The sequence below is a fragment of the Erpetoichthys calabaricus genome, chromosome 9, assembly GCF_900747795.2.
Source record: "Erpetoichthys calabaricus chromosome 9, fErpCal1.3, whole genome shotgun sequence".
Classification (NCBI taxonomy): domain Eukaryota; kingdom Metazoa; phylum Chordata; class Cladistia; order Polypteriformes; family Polypteridae; genus Erpetoichthys; species Erpetoichthys calabaricus.
The window spans coordinates 138,532,025-138,551,738 of NC_041402.2; the positions used below are offsets into that span (position 1 = coordinate 138,532,025).

Genomic DNA, 19,714 nt, shown 5'->3' on the forward strand with positions numbered 1-19,714 from the left:
TGACTTAAACCCATTTGAGCATCTCTGGAGAGACCTAAAAATGGCTGTCCACCAACGTTTACCATCCAACCTGACAGAACTGGAGAGGATCTGCAAGGAGGAATGGCAGAGGATCCCCAAATCCAGGTGTGAAAAACTTGTTGCATCTTTCCCAAGAAGACTCATGGCTGTATTAGCTCAAAAGGGTGCTTCTACTAAATACTGAGCAAAGGGTCTGAATACTTAGGACCATGTGATATTTCAGTTTTTCTTTTTTAATAAATCTGCAACAATTTCAAAAATTCTTTTTTTTGTCTGTCAATATGGGATGCTGTGTGTACATTAATGAGGAAAAAAATTAATTTAAATGATTTTAGCAAATGGCTGCAATATAACAAAGAATGAAAAATTGAAGGGGGTCTGAATACTTTCCGTACCCACTGTATATGTTTACATAACGTCTTTAACACACTACTTCTCTGCTGCGAAGCGCGGGTATTTTGCTAGTATATATACTTATATATATATATATATATATTAAGGTTATATGTACTGTATATATAATTCTTGTACAGTGGAACCTCGGTTCACGAACGTCTCTGTACACGTACAACTCGGTTTACGACCAAAAAGTTCGCCAAACTTTTGCCTCGGTTCACGACCACACACTCGGTATACGAACAAGCCAGGTTCCCTTTCGGTTTGTACATGTTCAGTCTCTCCCTGTGCATTTCCTGTGCAGCGAGCAAGAGAGAGAGCGAGAGAGCGCGGCACACACACACACACACAGAGGCAGCGAGAGACGGAGAGAGCCGCACACACGAGAGAGGCGCGCACACACACCGGAGCGCTCTAGAGAGACACACACACAGGTGCTCCAGGCTCGCAAAAGAGAGACGCACGCACACAGGCGCGGGAGAGAGAGGCGCGCACACACACACACAGAGCGCTAGAGAGACACACACAGGCGCTCCAGGCTCGCAAAAGAGAGACGCACGCACACACACACAGGCGCGAGAGAGCGAGCGAGGGAGGCATAAGGTAGAGAAGGCTTGTTTTTGTTTTCAGTTCTATTTACAGTGATCAGTTCATAGCCTGCATTGTTGCAATGTTACTTTTCTTGGTGGTTTATTAAATTACGGATTTTCCAAATGTTCATTTTTTCCCCTGTGCTTAAAACTCATTAAAAAAAGTGTTTTTAGCAAGCGGTTCCTAGCACTATAGCATGAACTATTGCAGTGTTAGTTTTCTCTGTTGTTCAAGGTTTTCTCAGTGTTATTCAATGTTTTTGCATTTAGTTTACCATTACGCTGTGTATTCTATGGTGTAATTAACTATATTTGTGCTTAAAAACTAAAATATATATATATATATATATATATATACACATACAGTTCGTACGGTCTGGAACAGATTAATTGTATTTACATACAATCCTATGGGAGAAATTGCTTCGGTTCACGACCAACTCGGTTTACGACCAGAGTTTTGGAACGAATTATAGTCGTGAACCGAGGTTCCACTGTATATACTTATTATTACTTACATAGAATTATTATAATAATTCTTTCTGCAGTTTTAAGATGTACATAACCCTCATTTCCTTCGGGTTGAGTAATTCTTGCCTATACACTGTACACAGATTTTCAAGCCCCATTTACTACCATCACGAACCAAAACTTGGGTCTGTAGTAAAGTGCTTTCCTTTTTTTTTGTGGTCCACTTCAGTTGTGCATAAAAATGGAATACTGTGTAAAATGAAAACCTAGACAGGCCACCAAAGCCAATTTTCTGAAATGCCATCTGGAACAAGTGTCTCAGCAACAGTCTTTTAGTTTACACCCCAACACAAAGCAAAAAAAGTTGGTGGTGATCTTGTTTAAGCATTTTCATTAGTGCAATTTCTGCATATATACACTGTATGGCCAAAAGTAAAAGGTCAACTTTCCAAATTTATTGAGCTCAGGTATTTCTGCTGCACCATTTCTTAACAGGTGCATAAAATCGAGCACATAGCCATGCAGTCTCCATTGCCAAACTTTGGCAGTATAATAGGTCATATTGAAGAGCTTAGTGATCATAGGATTCCTTAGCCACTAGATCTGCCCCAGTCAACTGTAAGTGTTATTATTGTGAAGTAGAAGCGCCTAGGAGTAACAACAACAGCTTAGTCACAAAGTGGTAGACCACGCAGACTCACAGAGTGGGGCCACCAAATGCTGAAGTAAAACCCCAATTCCAATAAAAGTTGAGAGACTAAGTAAAATGTAAATAAAAACAGAATGCAATGATTTGCAAATCTCACAAACCCATATTTTATTCACAATAGAACATAGAAAGCATATCAAATGTTTAAACTGAGAAAATGTACCATTTTAAGAAAAGAATAAGGTCATTTTGAATCTGATGGCAGCAACACGTCTCAAAAAAGTTGGGACAGGGCCATGTTGAACACTGTGTAGCATCCCCTCTTTTAGCAACAGCCCAGAAATGTGTAGCAACTGAGGAGACTAGTTTCTGGACTTTTGGGAGAGGAATGTTGTCTCATTCTTGTCTGATATAGGATTCTAGCTGCTCAACAGTCCAGAGTTGTCTTTGTCATATTTTTTGTTTCATGATGCACCAAATGTTTTCAGTTGGTGAAAGATCTGGACTACAAGTCAGCCAGTTCAGCACAGGAACTCGTTCATCAACTACGAAGCCATGTTGTTGTAATAGATGTAGTATGCGGTTTAGCATTGTCTAGCTGAAATATGCAACGCTTGGATGGGAGCATATGCTGCTCTAAATCCTGTATATATTTTCAGCATTGACGGTGCCTTTCCAGATGTGCAAGCTGTCAATTCCATGGGCACTAATGCACCCACATACCATCAAAGATGCAGGCTTTTGAACTGAGCGCTGATAACAAGCTGGATGTTCATCCTCCTTTTTAGCATGGAGGACATGGCATCCATGTTTTCCAAAAAAAAGTTTCAAATTTCACTTCATTTGACCACAGAACAGTTTTGCAATTTCCCTCCATCCATTTTAAATGACCTTTGGCTCAGAAAAGACAGTGGCATTTATGGATCATGTTCACATATGGCTTCTTCTTTGCATGATAAAGCTTTAACCTGCATTTGTAGATAGCATGGCCAACTGTGTTCACAGACCATGATTTCTGGAAGTGTTCCTGAGCCCATGCATTGATTTCCATGACAGAATCAGGCCTGTTTTTAATGCAGTGCCGCCTCAGGGCCCAAAGATCACAAACATTCAGTATTGATTTTTGGCCTTGTCCCTTGGAAATAGGGATTTCTCCAAATTCTTGGAATCTTTTGATGATCTTATGCACTGTAGATGATGAGATATTCAAAGTCTTCGCAATTTTTCTTTGAGGAACATTATTCTGAAATTGTTCCACAATTTGTAGACGCAGTTTTTTTGCAGATTGGTGAACCTCTGCCCATCTTTACTTTTGAGAGACTCTGCATCTATAAGATGCTCTTTTAATACCTAATCATGTTACTGACCTATTTCCAATTAACCTAATTAGTTGCAAAATGTTCCTCCAGCTGTTTTTTAGTACCACTTACATTTTCAGCCTTTTGTTTCCCCTATCCCAACGTGAGATATGTTGCTACCATCAAATTCAGAGTGAGCTAAAAATTTTCACAAAATGGTAAAATGTCTCACTTTCAACTATTGATATGTTTTCTGTGTTCTATTGTGAGTAAAATATGGGTTTATTAGATTTGCAAATCATTGCATTCTGTTTTTATTTACATTTTACACAGCATCCCAACTTTTGTGAAATTGGGGTTGTTCATGGAGCATAAAAATTGACAATCTTCTGTTGCATTGCTCACAACAGAGTTCCAGACTGCCTTTGACAGCAACATCAGTACAATATCTGTACGTCAAGAGCTTTGTAAATTGAGTTTCCATGGCTGAGCAGCTACACAAAAGCCTAAGGTTACTATCCACAATACCAAGCATTAGTTGTTGTGTTGCAAGTCTGGTTGAAGTCTGGAGCAGTGGAAATGTGTTCTCTGAAGCGATGAGCCAGGTGTCACTAACTGGCAGTCTGATGTATTGTAAAGCAGCCACGAGCAGAAGCATCCATGAGATAAATCTCCAGTGGCAAATGCTCTGGCAATCGCATTATTCTTTTTCCTGCTTAAAATAATCAGTTTCAATATTTCAAAAATCACTTAATATAAATAGTTGAGCTAAATATACAGTGCAAACTTCAGCAACACAATCTCAAGAGCAGTAGAGTAACATGCATTATGTAGTCTGATTACTTTCTAAAGTAATAAGTAACCTACTTTACTACCTTACTGAAGTATTTGCACAGTTTAATGATGTTGGAGAAATCCAGAGGATTACTTGAACATGTAAATCCAGATATATAAGAAACTAGGTTTCTTCCTTAATGGGTTATTAACCTTAACCTTAACCTTAACCTGGTTATGTGTGTGCATGTGAATGCACTATGATGTTCAAGTCATATTTCATTTTCATGAAAGTGTGTGTTTTTTTTTTTGCGCTTCACTCTATAGCCAGATGTCATAGCAATAAGGTGTACATGGTATGATTGGGGGTTTCTGTGTTGTGAGTGATTGCTTAACTTGGGTTAGCAATACAGAAAAAAGACATGAAAAACAAAAAGCTTGTGGCTTAGATCTATGTGTTGTTTCTTGGGTTGGTTTTTTTTTTTTGTTAACTTGGAAAACATACATTTATTGAAATATACAAAATATAACTTGGTTTAAAAATAAGTCAAAATTATAAAGAATTTCCAGGTACTTAAGTTGCCACCACAAATAACACACCTGTTAAAATCTCATAATCTTTCTCTGTATCAAAACATCATCTTTCTGTTAAAAACTGAGCTTACCGAGAGCAAAGGTAATGAAGGATTAAAAATCTGTTTGTTTATGGGAACTACTGTAACTCTTCGTGTTTGAGCTGTGCTGTAAATAATATTCAAAGTCTATCGTGATGTGACCATTAACATTCTCAAAATAGGCACTTCAGCTATGAATAAGGATAATTAGAGAAAAAATTGTGGGACAAGAAGAAGAACCTGAAAAGAATAAATTAGTGTAAAAATAATGTCGGCAATATCGAAGGACTTTGGTTTTGGGATATAGAATATTGACAAAGTAATGGCATTGCCAGAGCTTTCCTTGCTGTTTTGATTATCATTTGATGATACAGAAACACAACGGAATCACAGGCATTTGCATGGCACACAAAGCCTAAACTCTTTCCCATTTTGAGTGTCAGTCTCTGTGCATTTGTAGGCATAAAACCTAAAAAAATAATGAGGATCAAGCTTTGGTAAACATTAAAAAAAAATACAGTATCTCTCTAAGAGCCAGCTCTAGTAACTTACCGTATATATTCGCATATAAGTCTGGTCTTGAAACCTGAAAAATCAATCATAAAATCAAACCCCAACTTATACGCCCATTCAAAAATAACAATAACTTAATTTTATTTATTTATTTATTTTTTACATCTTCCTGCTTCCTCCAATCTCGCACCAGTTTCTCAGATACATTGAATTTTGTTGCAGCAGCGCAGTTACCAATTTCTTTTGCCACTTCAATGGCTTTTAATTTGAAACCAGCTTCATATTTTCTTCTGATCGAACATTCCATCATAGATAAGGGATGCTCTTACAATAAAGGTGTATGAGGGTGTGAGACACACAAAACAGTGCAAACGTCGCTTCAGAATACAGTAATCCCTCGCTATATCGCGCTTCGCCTTTCGCGGCTTCACTCCATCGCGGATTTTATGTGTAAGCATATTTAAATATATATCGCGGATTTTTCGCTGCTTCGTGGGTTTCTGCGGACAATGGGTCTTTTAATTTCTGGTACATGCTTCCTCAGTTGGTTTGCCCAGTTGATTTCATACAAGGGACGCTATTGGCAGATGGCTGAGAAGCTACCCGGCTTACTTTTCTCTGTCTCTTGCGCTGACTTTCTCTGATCTTGACATAGGGGGATTGAGCAGGGGGGCTGTTCACACACCTAGACGATACGGACACTCGTCTAAAAATACTGAAAGATTATCTTGTTGCTATCCTGAAAGATTATCTTGTTGCTATCTTTTGTGCAGCTGCTTCCTGAAACGATATGCTGCACGGTGCTTCGCATACTTAAAAGCACGAAGGGCACGTATTGATTTTTTTTATCTGTCTCTCTCTATCTCTCTCTCTGCTCCTGACGGAGGGGGTGTGAGCTGCCGCCTTCAACAGCTTTGTGCCGCGGTGCTTCGCATACTTAAGCCAAACAGCCCTATTGATTTGTTTGCTCCTTGGAAGAGGAAGATATGTTTGCATTCTTTTAATCTCTGTCTTGTCATGGAGCACAGTTTAAACTTTTGAAAAAGAGACAAATGTTTGTTTGCAGTGTTTGAATAACGTTCCTGTCTCTCTACAACCTCCTGTGTTTCTGCGCAAATCTGTGACCCAAGCATGACAATATAAAAATAACCATATAAACATATGGTTTCTACTTCGCGGATTTTCTTATTTCGCGGGTGGCTCTGGAACGCAACCCCCGCGATGGAGGAGGGATTACTGTAGTTCGAGTATCACCGTGTGGTCATGTAGGCACAATACATAGGGAAAAAAGGCAGTGCCCTCCGTGGTTACTCTCTCGGGTGGGCATTAGCATATTATAATCTCTTGGACCAATATCGTGAGTTTTCTGCATTCGACTTGTATAACCGACATTTTAAAATACCGGAAATTATACAGTAAAATCAAGCCCCGATTTATCCGTGGGAGAACTTAAATGCGAGTATATATGGTAAAATTAATTTCACGTAAGTGTTTGGTTATACTGGAATGTCGTTTTTACATGGCTACACATATAATGGGAGGCTAGGTTTTATCCTCTATAACCTAGAATTTTTATGGAACATTCTTAATATTCTGCTGCATTTCTAAAGTAACTTTACAAATAGAATAGAATGAGTTTGAAGGTACAGTGGCATAGTGTTTTCACACATTAAACATAAACATAAGAAGGTATTTTTAGTCTGTGTTTGTGTTGTCAACTTTTCATTTTTGTTTGATCTGTTTTGCTTTAAGCTTCAGTACAACTTTTAAAACAAAGACAACTTAGGTTATGGAATCTTTGTTTAAATGTCATACTTCTAATGCCAGAACCTTTTCAGTAACCAAAGAATTTTAGAAACATTGAAAAATGCAGCTACAAGCACCTCATAAAAAGCAAATAGCATGATGGCACTATAATGGACATGCTATATAGGGCAGGTTCAGTTGCATTTCATCAATCAACTGTATGGGCAACAGCCCCTCCAGTGCCACCTCTTTTTCATCTGGTATCTTTGCTGTTTGTTTTACTATTCTCCTGAAAAAGCTGCAGCCTTTGCGAGTAAGCAAAATAAACATCTTACTGTACTGTGCAAGTTTGGCCTTGCCCCCCATACTGCCATGATTGGTTCAAGCTCACCTGCAGCCATGATCTGCAATAAAAAGGCTATGAAATGGGTAGATGGGGAAAAAATTATAAAATTGGAATTAAAAATAATGGTTTAAATGTATTTATTTTCAATTACCTCCATTATTTTTGTTGAAATCTTAGTACTCATCAGTTGTTTGGTCTGTAGTGTCCATTTATAACTTTTTGTACCATAGTATATTTTGAGTGGTAAAAAATGAATTGAATTCACTACTGTTTAAACTATCAAAAAAGAAAACTGGCAAAATTTAGGAATTTGTGATAGTACGCAAGATCATCTTACAAGACAATTTAGGATATACCCCACTTTTTAACATTAGTTTTTATAAATTAACACCACATATAAATCAAATTAGATAATTTAGCATTTTTGTTTGACTTTTATAAAAATGTATTCAATCAGAAGTTTTCTGAATTTATTATTTAACAAAGATAGGTGAGTTGTCACTGTTAACTATTTGTAGTAGTTTTTTTTTTTTTAACTGCACTTTCACTGTTTACTTAACACTTCTAGCATAAATGAAGTTAAAGGGCTCTGAATTTCCAACAGCCATGTGAAGCAGAACTTTATGCTCTCTACTTTAATGGCAACACACTTTTATGTGTTTATAAGTCAGTACACTACAATCATTAGTTAGAGAGAACAGTTTGTAGATTTGTTTGGAGGACAGAAGTATCTGAAAGTTGAAATGAAGGAAATAAGGACAGGAAATTGACTTCTGGATGTGGGTAGTGGGTAAAAATAAACCATGGCAGCACCAGTGACTGATGATACCCAAGGTTAGTAAATCGGTAGAGATATTCTATTTTATTTATCTGGATTTCTATCCATCCATCCATTATCCAACCCGCTATATCCTAACACAGGGTCATGGGGGTCTGCTGGAGCCAATCCCAGCCAGTACAGAGCGCAAGGCAGGAACAAATCCCGGGCAGGGTGCCAGCCCACCACAGGGCACACACACCCACACACCAAGCACACACTAGGGACAATTTAGGATCGCCAATGCACTTAACCTGCATGTCTTTGGACTGTGGGAGGAAACTGGAGCACCCGGAGGAAACCAACGCAGACACGGGGAGAACATGCAAACTCCACGCAAGGAGGACCCCAGGTCTCCTTACTGCGAGGCAGCAGTGCTACCACTGCACCACCGTTCCACCCTCTGGATTTCTAAACAATCCAGAATATCAATTAAATTAATAAAATAACAATCAACAGAATAACTGCAATCACTTGTACTGTAAATGATGAAAGATTTGCTAGAACCAGACATATAGTCTAGACTCCACCCCTATTATTAATTTGCCTTTTACCTCAAAAATCAACATTTAAGGAGTATTTCCAAGACACTTCAATTTTTACTTTATCATCTCCCCATAATGCTGCTCTTTTTCAATTTGAATGTACCAGATTTATACTTTGATACATTTTTAGATTTTTTCGGTGCTAAAAGGCAAGGTAACCTTTTTTTCATTTTGCACACAAGTGTCTGTTGCATGAGATATAAATAATGTAATCCTTCTGTCTGCCTAGCTAGTATACATTTTTGCCACAATCTGACAGTATAAAAGAGTACCTGTTGAATGGCAACTGCATTTCATTGCTAGAAGTTCTAGTTTACAATCTGCTGTTGTATTCACATGGTATGGCAGTTCCGTCTTGAGATGTTTCACCTTCCCACTTATTTGTGTTTATGTGAATTTCCAGACAGGTTTTTGAGAAAAATGTGTGGCTAATGTTACTTTCCTACTTGGTCTACAAAAAGAAGCAATTAAAGATAAGTTGTAAATATTTTCTTGAAATTTAAAGAGCAATCTCAACACATTAGCAGTGCACTGTTTTACCCAAAATACAATTTGACCATAAAAGTGTAATTCCTGGCTGATCAGCTTTTATTTTATATTTTTGACTTAAGTGAAAGGTCAGTATTACTTCATGACTTTGAAAATTCAAGTCTCATTGTTTTCTCTGAATTGTCCACCTCTTCTAAAGGTATTCATGTGAATTTTTTGACTAGGAAACCCACATTTCCCATTTGTCTGATAGCAGATAAATGTGACATAGGTGGCTTTAGTTTGTAAAGCTATCTGGGATTTCCAACTTCAAAATTTCACACTTCAACAGAAATATTAGTTACACTGACATGTGTGTATGGTAAAAGGAATATACAGTAACATCAGCCATAGTGGCTTCATATTTTCTGCAAAGTAAATAAATCACTGCATTTTTTGCCATTTTTATTAAGTTTTAAAAGTACTGCGTGTGTGGTTTAGTGCTAAACTAAATAGTTGACAGTAATTGTGAACAGTGGTTGTTTGTTGTATTTTGGCTTGTGTCTTGCACAAAAGTGTAGTTTCTGATGGTTTTTATTTGGCTTTTAATTATTTTAATTATTTATATTCTGAAGTCTTTTAAGCATTTTTATCTAGGCAGCTAATGCATTTCTTGTCAAACTCAGTCACAGGTAGATTCTCATCTATGAAGCATCTGTTGCCTTTCTTCATTAAAGACAGTTCTACAGCATGCTGGCATTGGTTGCTGTATTTAAATCTTTACACTGCTGAAATACAAGCTAGCTGACTGGCAGGACCTAATTATGGTTATTTCTGTTTTATGCCAGATACACTGCATACCATATGGGGTTTTCTCACTTTTGACAATGTTCCAGACTTTTGTAGTGTTCCTAACTGCTTTAAAAAGATTTCTGGCATAAAGCACAGTTACTTGAAAAAGCTTTTGCATGTGATTGTTGCAAAAAGGAGGTTGTTTTAGTCCACTCACATTTACACTTTGTTTAGTAGTTCATTTCACAGTTGTTCAATATTGTAGGGTTATTTTTGAAAACCAGACCATTACAATGGCATACTACTCAATCAAACATATAGTAGTAACATAACTGTTATAACCATTTTACTTCAAAATGATAAAAGGAAAACAAAAGGGGGAAAAAGGGTTGAGGGTTGTGCGAGTTCAGGGCCTCAGACAGCCATTGTCCACCCCAAGACAGTTGGGCACAAGAAGGAATTAACCCTGGATGGAATGCCTGTCCCATCATGGGGCAGACTAGCACACACTCAAATTTAGTCTGGCCAATTTACAGTTGCCTGTTAACCTGCCATGTATGAGGGAAGTAAAGCAGAATATTCACAGAAAAATCTAGGCAGGATTTGAAACAAAGACCCCAGAGCCATGAGTCAGAAGTGCCAAGCCCTGTACCACAGTGCCATCTCTGGAGCTCAGTGATCTGCCTTATTTTTAAGACATTTTTAGTTCCTCATTAGGCTATCACTTGTGGTAAGGATGGAATTCCCTTGGTCAATGTTGCCTTTTCTGTAAGCAAAAAATTCAATTCAGATTTGGTTTTCATACTAGTTTGAGGGATGAACAGTATTAATTGAAATATGAATATATACTTTTCGCTAAACATAAAATAGGTTTTTGTACTCAATTGAAATGAGTAATTTTTTTTTCTTTTTTTTAAAGCCCCATGCATTCAATCTCCAGATTAATATTAGACTTTTTGTTTCTTTGCCTTAGGCAGACAGATATAAGAACAACATTGTGGGGTGCGTAGTAAATGTGAGAACAGTAAAGCGCTATATACACAGTGTATAGACACACATATACATACTTTGCTTGATCAGCTGCTGCCGTGTCGCAGCTGCTGCCGTGCCGCATGATCTGCATCTCATGCGACGCTTTGAACATTTAAAAGCCGCTATCCTTTTGTCTCACTGCCTTGTCTCTCTTCTTCCCCAGAAAGCCTCTGCTCCTGTTGGGGGTCCCACTCCCGAGGTGCGCCCCTATGAAGAGGAAGATTTTCTATTCTTTTAATTGAGAGACAGAACAGTCCCCTCCTGGCAACACAAATTTGACGATCTACAAGTCTCTGACTTAGTTTAAATCCGAACAATATATTCGATCTCTTTATACTGTTCCGTTATTTCACCAAGTAATAATTTCCATTTGTTTGCGCTAATGCGATCTTTACTATCATTTTTTTTGAGACTTTCGAATTTTCCTACTTCCATTATCTCTAACCTGCTCTGCATGTGTATTGTGCCAATTCTTCAATTGAATTCTTTACAACATTCTACTTTGTCATCTACTCTTTGTCTTTTGTTTCCGGCCCCGGGCGTGGTTAAATCTCTTGGCACAAAGTCTCGTCTCACGGGACGGGAAGTTCTGCTGTGTTCAAAAGACAACTATTACCTTGATGCTTATCTAAATTGTGTTTAATTTAAATTTTTTTATAATCTTAGACTATAGCTTCTTACTGGCACATCTAAACACTAAGCTGATGTCAAATTTAATGATGTTTCTAACCAGAATGTTTCATGCTCAGAGAATCTGAGTTAAAAATCCTTTGCTAAAAACCTCCATTAAAACTGTGACTAAAAGTTTCTAATGAAAACATTTAGCTGTATTTCCCATAAATGCCTAATTAACTACAGATGTCTAAAGGTAGAAGCCAGTGTTATGGACAAACATGACAGTGTTTAAGGATACCTAAATTGCTTAAAATTAAACTCCTCTGAAGACTGGCATGTTCAACCACATCTGTTCTATGATGGAGAAGCACTTTGTAGAATATAGGGCCAGAGATAGGTAATTTCCTGGAGGTACTGAAAATTTATAACAACCTCCGTGTCTCTTCCATTTTTCTATAACAAGTACGTCCTGGAAGGAGGAGGACTGTACCAGACTCTCAATAATCATAGGTTATAAGAAAAAGAATATTGCACTTCCTAGATCTTTCTGAAACAAAGTAACTGGTTGGGATTGTAATGACAGTCATATGCAGCTACAAGAAGATTGCTGTGTATGGATTTTTGGAGTAACCCATAAAGTATTTGTATTGCCCAACTGAGGGAAGTAAAAAAGGAGTCTCAGGGTTTGGAGGTAAATTGGTACAGAGTGTCTCTGGTAGGTAAAAAGTGGGACCAATAATTTATTAGCAGAGACTTACAAAGTAGGCAGTGAGAACTAGAAGATGTGTTGCTGAGTGAGCCAGTTATCAGACTGAAACCAAAGTATGGAAAGGTTTTTCTTTAGTGTTTGATGCTTAATTAACCTGTACACTTTTTTCTGTCTCTGTATGTGAGGTGAGTGAGAAACATATTGTTTTGTTTGGATAATAAAAAAAAATAAAATTGCGGTACACGGTCATATTTATTTTAGAGGTATAACAGCCTCTGGTAATTATACAGTGGATTGGAAATTCTAAAATTTGATTGTGTTGCTTTATGGAGTCTTAAAGAGTTCAGTTGGGATGTTTTCTCATTGAACAGTATAAAAAAAAATAAGAATTTTAAAGAGCCTTCTAAATTCTTTTAAAAATGAATGATTTAATAACTCGTTAAACTCTTTAGTGTTATGTTTACCCCCAGAAAAATGAGTCCAAAACAGAATTTTTTTCTAATAATATAAAAAGTTATGTGTAAAACAAACGTGAATATTAAAATGTCAACATAAATACTAAGATGGTATATCATGAAGTAGATTGCAGGAAAATACTGTCAGGAGAGTAATTCAGGCTTAACAGTGTTAAAGCACATCATTACATGTCACCACAAGTCTGATTCGAATAACCGTTACAATAGAATTCTGTGGCCAATTCATGCTCAGGGTTAATTAATAAATTAATAAATAAATTTTATTAACTTAATTAAGTAGTAAAAAGTGTCCAGGATTATCTGTCTATCTGTCTGTCTGTCTGTCTAGCCTTCTTGGAGATAGATAGATAGATAGATAGATAGATAGATAGATAGATAGATAGATAGATAGATAGATAGATAGATAGATAATGTGGTGCATCTGCATAGCACATTATGCTTCAAACTTTTTTTAAGAAGCCATTTAAAATTAGATGAGTGCAGTCAACTTTGTCTATTAATGTGTTTTTTTTTAAGAATTGGCAAAAACTGGCTCAGATTTCATATTTATCCTTTTAACTCTGAGGGTTGAATATCTTTTTTCCAAAAAACACAGTTTTCTGAAAAGCACACAAAGCATAGGTTTCACACATAAATCAACGTCAGTTGCAGTTATATTTTTGTTTTTTTAGGAAGAAAAAGCATATATACAGTGCGTGTGTGTATGTTTATAACACACACACACAACACATAGTTTATATCATTGTGAAGCTCATCTAAAACTTTCAAAATTACTTTTCATGCAACTTCTTGAAACAATCTGTTTACCACTATATCGCAAAATCTTATATTTTGTGCAGTAGATTAGGGTTTTTGTGGTGCATTCCACACATTTTATCTTCCCTTCTGTTACAGTTGCCCCACAATGTTTTAGTGTGTTTTTATTATTTTTTTTATTTTTTTTTTGTTGCTTCTTTCTTGCATTTCACATCTGGAATAAACTAAGTACATACATTTCATACCAGCTTAATCAGTGCTTGGTTACGCCATTTGGGACAATGCCTTTCCTGGCAGGTCTGGACACAGTGCAGGAAACAGCCCTGAACAGAGCCCCAAAGCTAGTCACACATATCACACATACACCTAAACCCGTTTTTCTCAGCCACTTTTGGGTTGGTGATGCCCACGGTATGTATGTTCACGGTATGATGCCTGGGGATTGACAGACCTTTGCCAATTTGTTTTTTTTATATATACCATGTTTCCCCGAAAATAAGACAGTATCTTATATTAATTTTAGGTCCAAAAAATGCACTAGGGCTTATTTTCGGATAGGTCTTATTTTTATTGAAGTTCAAAAAAGTAAAGTACATTTATTCCTGTTCAACAATTTTACGGTACAAACTACTGGTACGTTAACGCCTGTTCAACAATCAAATCAACATGTATGGTATTCATGTTCTACAAACTACTGTACAAGGGGATACCCAAAAGAATCCACAATAGCGCCGTGCTGGACTGCGTCCCCGGAGCACACACCTCCCCCGCCACGGCAGGCAAGCACAGAACACTTACTCCGAGGTAGTGCCCCAAGTTTCAACCCCGTCTCCTGCCGTTCTTGATCCCTGCAGCCAGCGTGTGGCCGTGAACCCCCGCCTCCCACTGGGGAAAAACGCTGCACCTCACCCCTTCCCAAACGAGAAAAGATTTTTCTTGCCTAAAAAAAGGTGAAATGCAGCACCCCTCCCTAGCAGGAAACAAAAGCCCACAGCCGCACGCCGACCACAAAGAACGAGAAGAAGCAAAAAACGAGGTTGAAAGCTGTTCCACACTCACCCACCGCAGCAGGAAAAACGTGCATCCCAAAAGCCCCGGCCAGCGCAGCGCTACCGGTATCACGGACTCCCTTGGGCACCCCCTCCTATGTTAACTCTGGTTTAACAATCAACATGTATTCATGTTATACAAACTACCGTATGTTAACTGCTTCTACATGTATTCAAATACAATCATGTCATCTTCTTCTAGAATATCATCATAACTCTCCATATCTGAACCTGCAATTCCTTCCTGGATTTCTTTTGACTCTAATTCCTTTAGAATTAATGGCCCCAATCTCTCATGCGCAGCAATACTGCTCTCCTAAAATGAACACTTCTTGTCCAGGTGACCTGCTCGTAGTGTATTGGCAACACAGCTTTCAGTGATTTTAAGCCATGAATTCTTCACCCAAGTCACCACCTCTTGCAGCTTAGGCTTCACAATGTTCCCCCGCTGATTTCTATCCATTCTGTTTTCAATGTAATCATTGACTTCTATTCGCAAATGGTCCTTGAATGGCTTGTTTATTGCAATGTCAAGTGTCTGGAGATAGGCTGTCATTCCTGCAGGAATCATTATCTGATCTATTGTTCTCTCTTTAAGGAAGTTCTTCATGTCTTTAGCACGGTGAGCGCTAGCAGACTCCCAGACTAGAAGACCTCTTTGGGCACCTGGCAAAACACGTGGAAACATTAAATCTACCCACTTTCTTATAACGGCTTGAGTGCCCCATATTTATCCGATGTTATGCTAGACAAAAGACAGCATTTACTCTTTTAACTGCTTGTAAAAGCACCTTACCTTGTAACCAGGGCAGCTTCTAGGCTAAATATGGCAGCTCTCAGGACAGATGCAAAAACAGCGGATTAGCGGTAGGTCTTATTTTCGGGGGAGGGCTTATATTAGTGTTACATCAGAAATTACTGCTAGGTTTTACTTTCGGGGTAGGTCTTGCGTTCGGGGAAACACGGTATATCTATATACAGTGGGGCAAAAAAATATTTAGTCAGCCACCAATTGTGCAAGTTCTCACACTTAAAAAGATGAGAGAGGCCTGTAATTTTCATCATAGGTATACCTCAACTATTAGAGACAAAATGAGAAAAAAAATCCAGAAGATCACATTGTCTGATTTTTGAAGAATTTATTTGCAAATTATGGTGGAAAAAAAGTATTTGGTCAATAACAAAAGTTCACCTCAATACTCTGTTATATACCCTTTGTTGGCAATGACAGAGGTCAAACGTTTTCTGTAAGTCTTCACAAGGTTTTCACACACTGTTGCTGGTATTTTGGCCCATTCCTCCATGCAGATCACCTCTAGAGCAGTGATGTTTTGGGGCTGTCGCTGGGCAACACGGATTTTCTATGGGGTTGAGATCTGGAGACTGGCTAGGCCACTCCAGGACCTTGAAATGCTTCTTACGAAGCCACTCCTTCATTACCCGGGCGTTGTGTGTTTGGGATCATTGTCATGTTGAAAGACCCAGCCACGTTTCATCTTCAATGCCCTTGCTGATGGAAGGAGGTTTTCACTCATAATCTGACGATACATGGCCCCATTCATTCTTTCCTTTACACGGATCAGTCATCCTGGTCCCTTTGCAGAAAAACAGCCCCAAAGCATGATGTTTCCAACCCCATGCTTTACAGTAGGTATGGTGTTCTTTGGATGCAACTCAGCATTCTTTCTCCTCCAAACACGACAAGTAGAGTTTTTACCAAAAAGTTCTATTTTGGTTTCATCTGATCATACGACATTCTCCCAATCCTCTTCTGGATCATCCAAATGCTCTCTAGCAAACTTCAGACGGGCCTGCACATGTACTGTTTGCAAGAGTTTTTTTCCTCCTCTCCAAAAGTTGATATGGACCACTGCTGGATTGGATGCCAAAGAGTCATCTGGGACTTGGCTTGGATCAGTGCTTAAATGGGAAGGTGAGAAACCAAACAACATTTGGTCTGGACCTTTACCTGAACAAAATACCAGAGATCCATATAGGGTTTAGAGGAGATCACATGCTGGACAGGATGCTAAAGGCTGCCAGTGGAGGTCACCACAAAGTTGGACAGTCCTCTGGGCCTCTCGAAAGTAGCGGAAAGCTGCATCTTAGTCCCACCCACAGTTACAGGCATCTGTCCCTTTAAGGGAATGAGTCTATGACTTCCTGGGAAATTTGTCAGTGCTACAGAATTTTTTTTTAATGTCTGCTTAAAAAAGGGTCTGTGATCTCTCTGTTTGATGAACTTGCAGTTGGGAGTGGAGTAGAGAAGGAAGCAAAGCAAGAGCTCATCTGACAAAGACATTGAAGAGGATTTGGTATCATTGTAGGGGAGAGAATGAGGAGAAATGGGAGGCAGATTCCAAACTACTGTATATTGTATATCAATGCCACTGAGTGGCGTAGTCTTTGCTGTTTTCCTTTTTATGTCTAATTCTGTACCATTGTGCCTCCATTAAAACATTTTTCTGCCACAGTAAATGTGTTATTGCTGGATTTGTGGAGTCTGAGTGTCTTTCTGGGTTTTGTGTCAATTCAAGATCACTCCAAACAGTGAGAACTCAAACTCTCGATCAGATTAAGCTATGTTTGAGAACAAGTAGCAAATGATTTGTTTTAGCCTAGACACAACGTAAATACATAATCCTGAGAACATCATTCCTCCTTTGGAACTTCATGGAGGCTGATGCATGTTATACAGTATGGATTCACAGGGCCAGTACGATGTGTAAGACAGAATGAAAACCTTGGCTTGCGTTCAGAGTTTATGCTTCAGTATAACGTTATAGATTTATAGATTTTAAATTTTCTAAAGGAACCTATCAATGAAGTAAGTCATTATAGCTTGAATTATTTTAACAATTTAGTCTTTAGCAGCCACCATATCAAGCCAGCCATCTCCCTGTCTTTGAACAGTCACTTGGGTTTTCACCTCTTGCATTTTTGCTTAGCTGTATTGCCTATATGATAAGAAATAAGCCGTCTGTACTTCGCAGTTTACATTTTTTTATGATTGTCATTTTGCATGTGATATTTGCTTCAGCCTTAAGATGTAACCTACTAATACCCACAGCTTAATGGTACCAAACCACTGCACATCCTGACTCTGCTGCAAACGTGGTCTACCCAGGAAATGGGCATATAGTGAAAGGTGTCCACCAAGTCTAAATGCTGCCCGGTTTATCTTCTGCAATTATGATAAGCAGTAAATGGATAACTCATTAAACTGGAGTGTTGGAGCTCACTGTAATTCATTGCACGCTGATTATACTGTATTTGAACATGTGTTTTTAATATCTTTAACCTGACTTGCATGTTCCTTGACCAAGTAGTTTTTCCTTTCAGGATTTAATTATTTGTTGGTTGGTTTGTAAATGTGTGCTGTTTGTACAGTTTTTAGATAAATGCTTGTGTTGAAGTTCACAATCATCTGTTTTATGTTGCTATTTCATGTTTAATAACTACAGACAAATCTGGCACACTGTACTGTATATATGGACTTTGTGAAATAGTAAAGAACATTAACATTTTGTTTTTGTCCCCATTTTTGTTTCAGGGGCCTTAGTCAGGTGGTTATTGACTACGTCCATGGAGATGCGAAGGTTAAAGCAGCCAAGGCAGCACTGTTTGTTCTCTCTGCTACCACATTTGCCGGCCTCTGCTACTTCAACTATCATGATGTGGGCATCTGTAGAGCAGTTGCAATGCTCTGGAGCCTGTAAATCAAATTGATCTCTTCAGCAAGGATACCTTTCATTATAAAATTAGCAGTTTGGAAAATTTAACAAATATAATGAGGAAAGCATTTGATTTTTGTGTCCTGTTTTTCCTCAGAAGGGTGAAAAGGCCCCCTACATGCCACAATTTCATGTCAGTCTGCTACAGAGAAGTTTCTAAAGCACTTTTGGGCTACATTAAACAGGATTGTGAATAGGTGAAGTAATTAAAGACTAATGTTGCATATTAAACTTTTAAAATATGACCCAGCTACCATATTGCCTTGCTGCATTGTGCTCATTACAAAGCAGGACAGCTGTGCTCAATACGTAACTGAGTTTTCATTTCTCAAGATCAGGTAAATGCGTCCACACTCCATAGTTTTTTATGATTGTCAAAGCGTCAGTCTTTGGAATCTCCTGATCTTCGCAGAAGTCTATACTAAGATTTGTGTAAACTGAAACAGCGGCAGTATTTACATAGCCATTATTATTTTGTATGTACTGTATAATATATATGTTATATGTAATTATTCCCAGTTTTTCAATAAACATCCCCAAATATGTACATTTTTCCTTTTCCCCCATTATTTCTGTAGTTGTGTCCCTCTTTATTTGATCGTTTTTAAATATCCAACACACACCACTGCCCTTGTGCGCTCCTCTTTATTAATAGTCTAGCTGTGTTATCTGGCTTCACACGGAAAATTTCTTAAGATAGCAGGACTCATTTATACTGTTGCTGGTTAATTGGATGTATGAGAAGTACTATATAAATAAGAGCTTTTCTGTATACTATATATATTATATTAATTATATTTCACTGGAGCTCCTTACTCTTTAACATGCTACATACAGTTGCCCTTGAGTAAAACAATCCTGTCGTAGATCCATTTATGTTTTTCCCTTGTGGCCTTTTGTTGATTGTCATTGCAAAAAAATTTTTTGTAGGAGACTTTATTCTTTTTAAGTTCAAACAGGTAATCATTTGAATAATAGCAATTTAGGGTATAAATGTAATTTGATGGTAGCATCAATCAGATTTGAATGTAAAACTATGATGTGTAATCTTGTACAGTTACAAATTTTTGGAGGGTTAAAGCGGTACACAAATTGAAACGGGTCTAGAGTATGGGAAGAACAACATACCTCAGAGAAAGTGGAGAGCTAAAAACTGGAACCGAACAAAATAATGACGTTAACTCCACATAAACGTAAAAAATGGGAACCACGGAAAGTGAAATAAAAAGTACAGCAAACCGCAAATCCTAACCTTGCAATGACCACTATATGTACATATCATACAACGGTAGCGTGCAAATTG

At 37.9% G+C, this 19,714-nt stretch overlaps 1 protein-coding gene across 1 annotated transcript in view; it reads left to right on the top strand.

The window, feature by feature from the left end:
- Nucleotides 1-18,958, top strand: part of sdhdb (succinate dehydrogenase complex, subunit D, integral membrane protein b) — a 38,160-nt gene extending 19,202 nt beyond the window's left edge. The window contains exon 4 of the mRNA XM_028792836.2: nt 18,231-18,958. Coding sequence (XP_028648669.1) covers nt 18,231-18,396 — 166 coding nt within the window. The 3' untranslated portion in view covers nt 18,397-18,958. The remainder of the gene's footprint in view (nt 1-18,230) is intronic.
- Nucleotides 18,959-19,714: the final 756 nt, after the last annotated feature.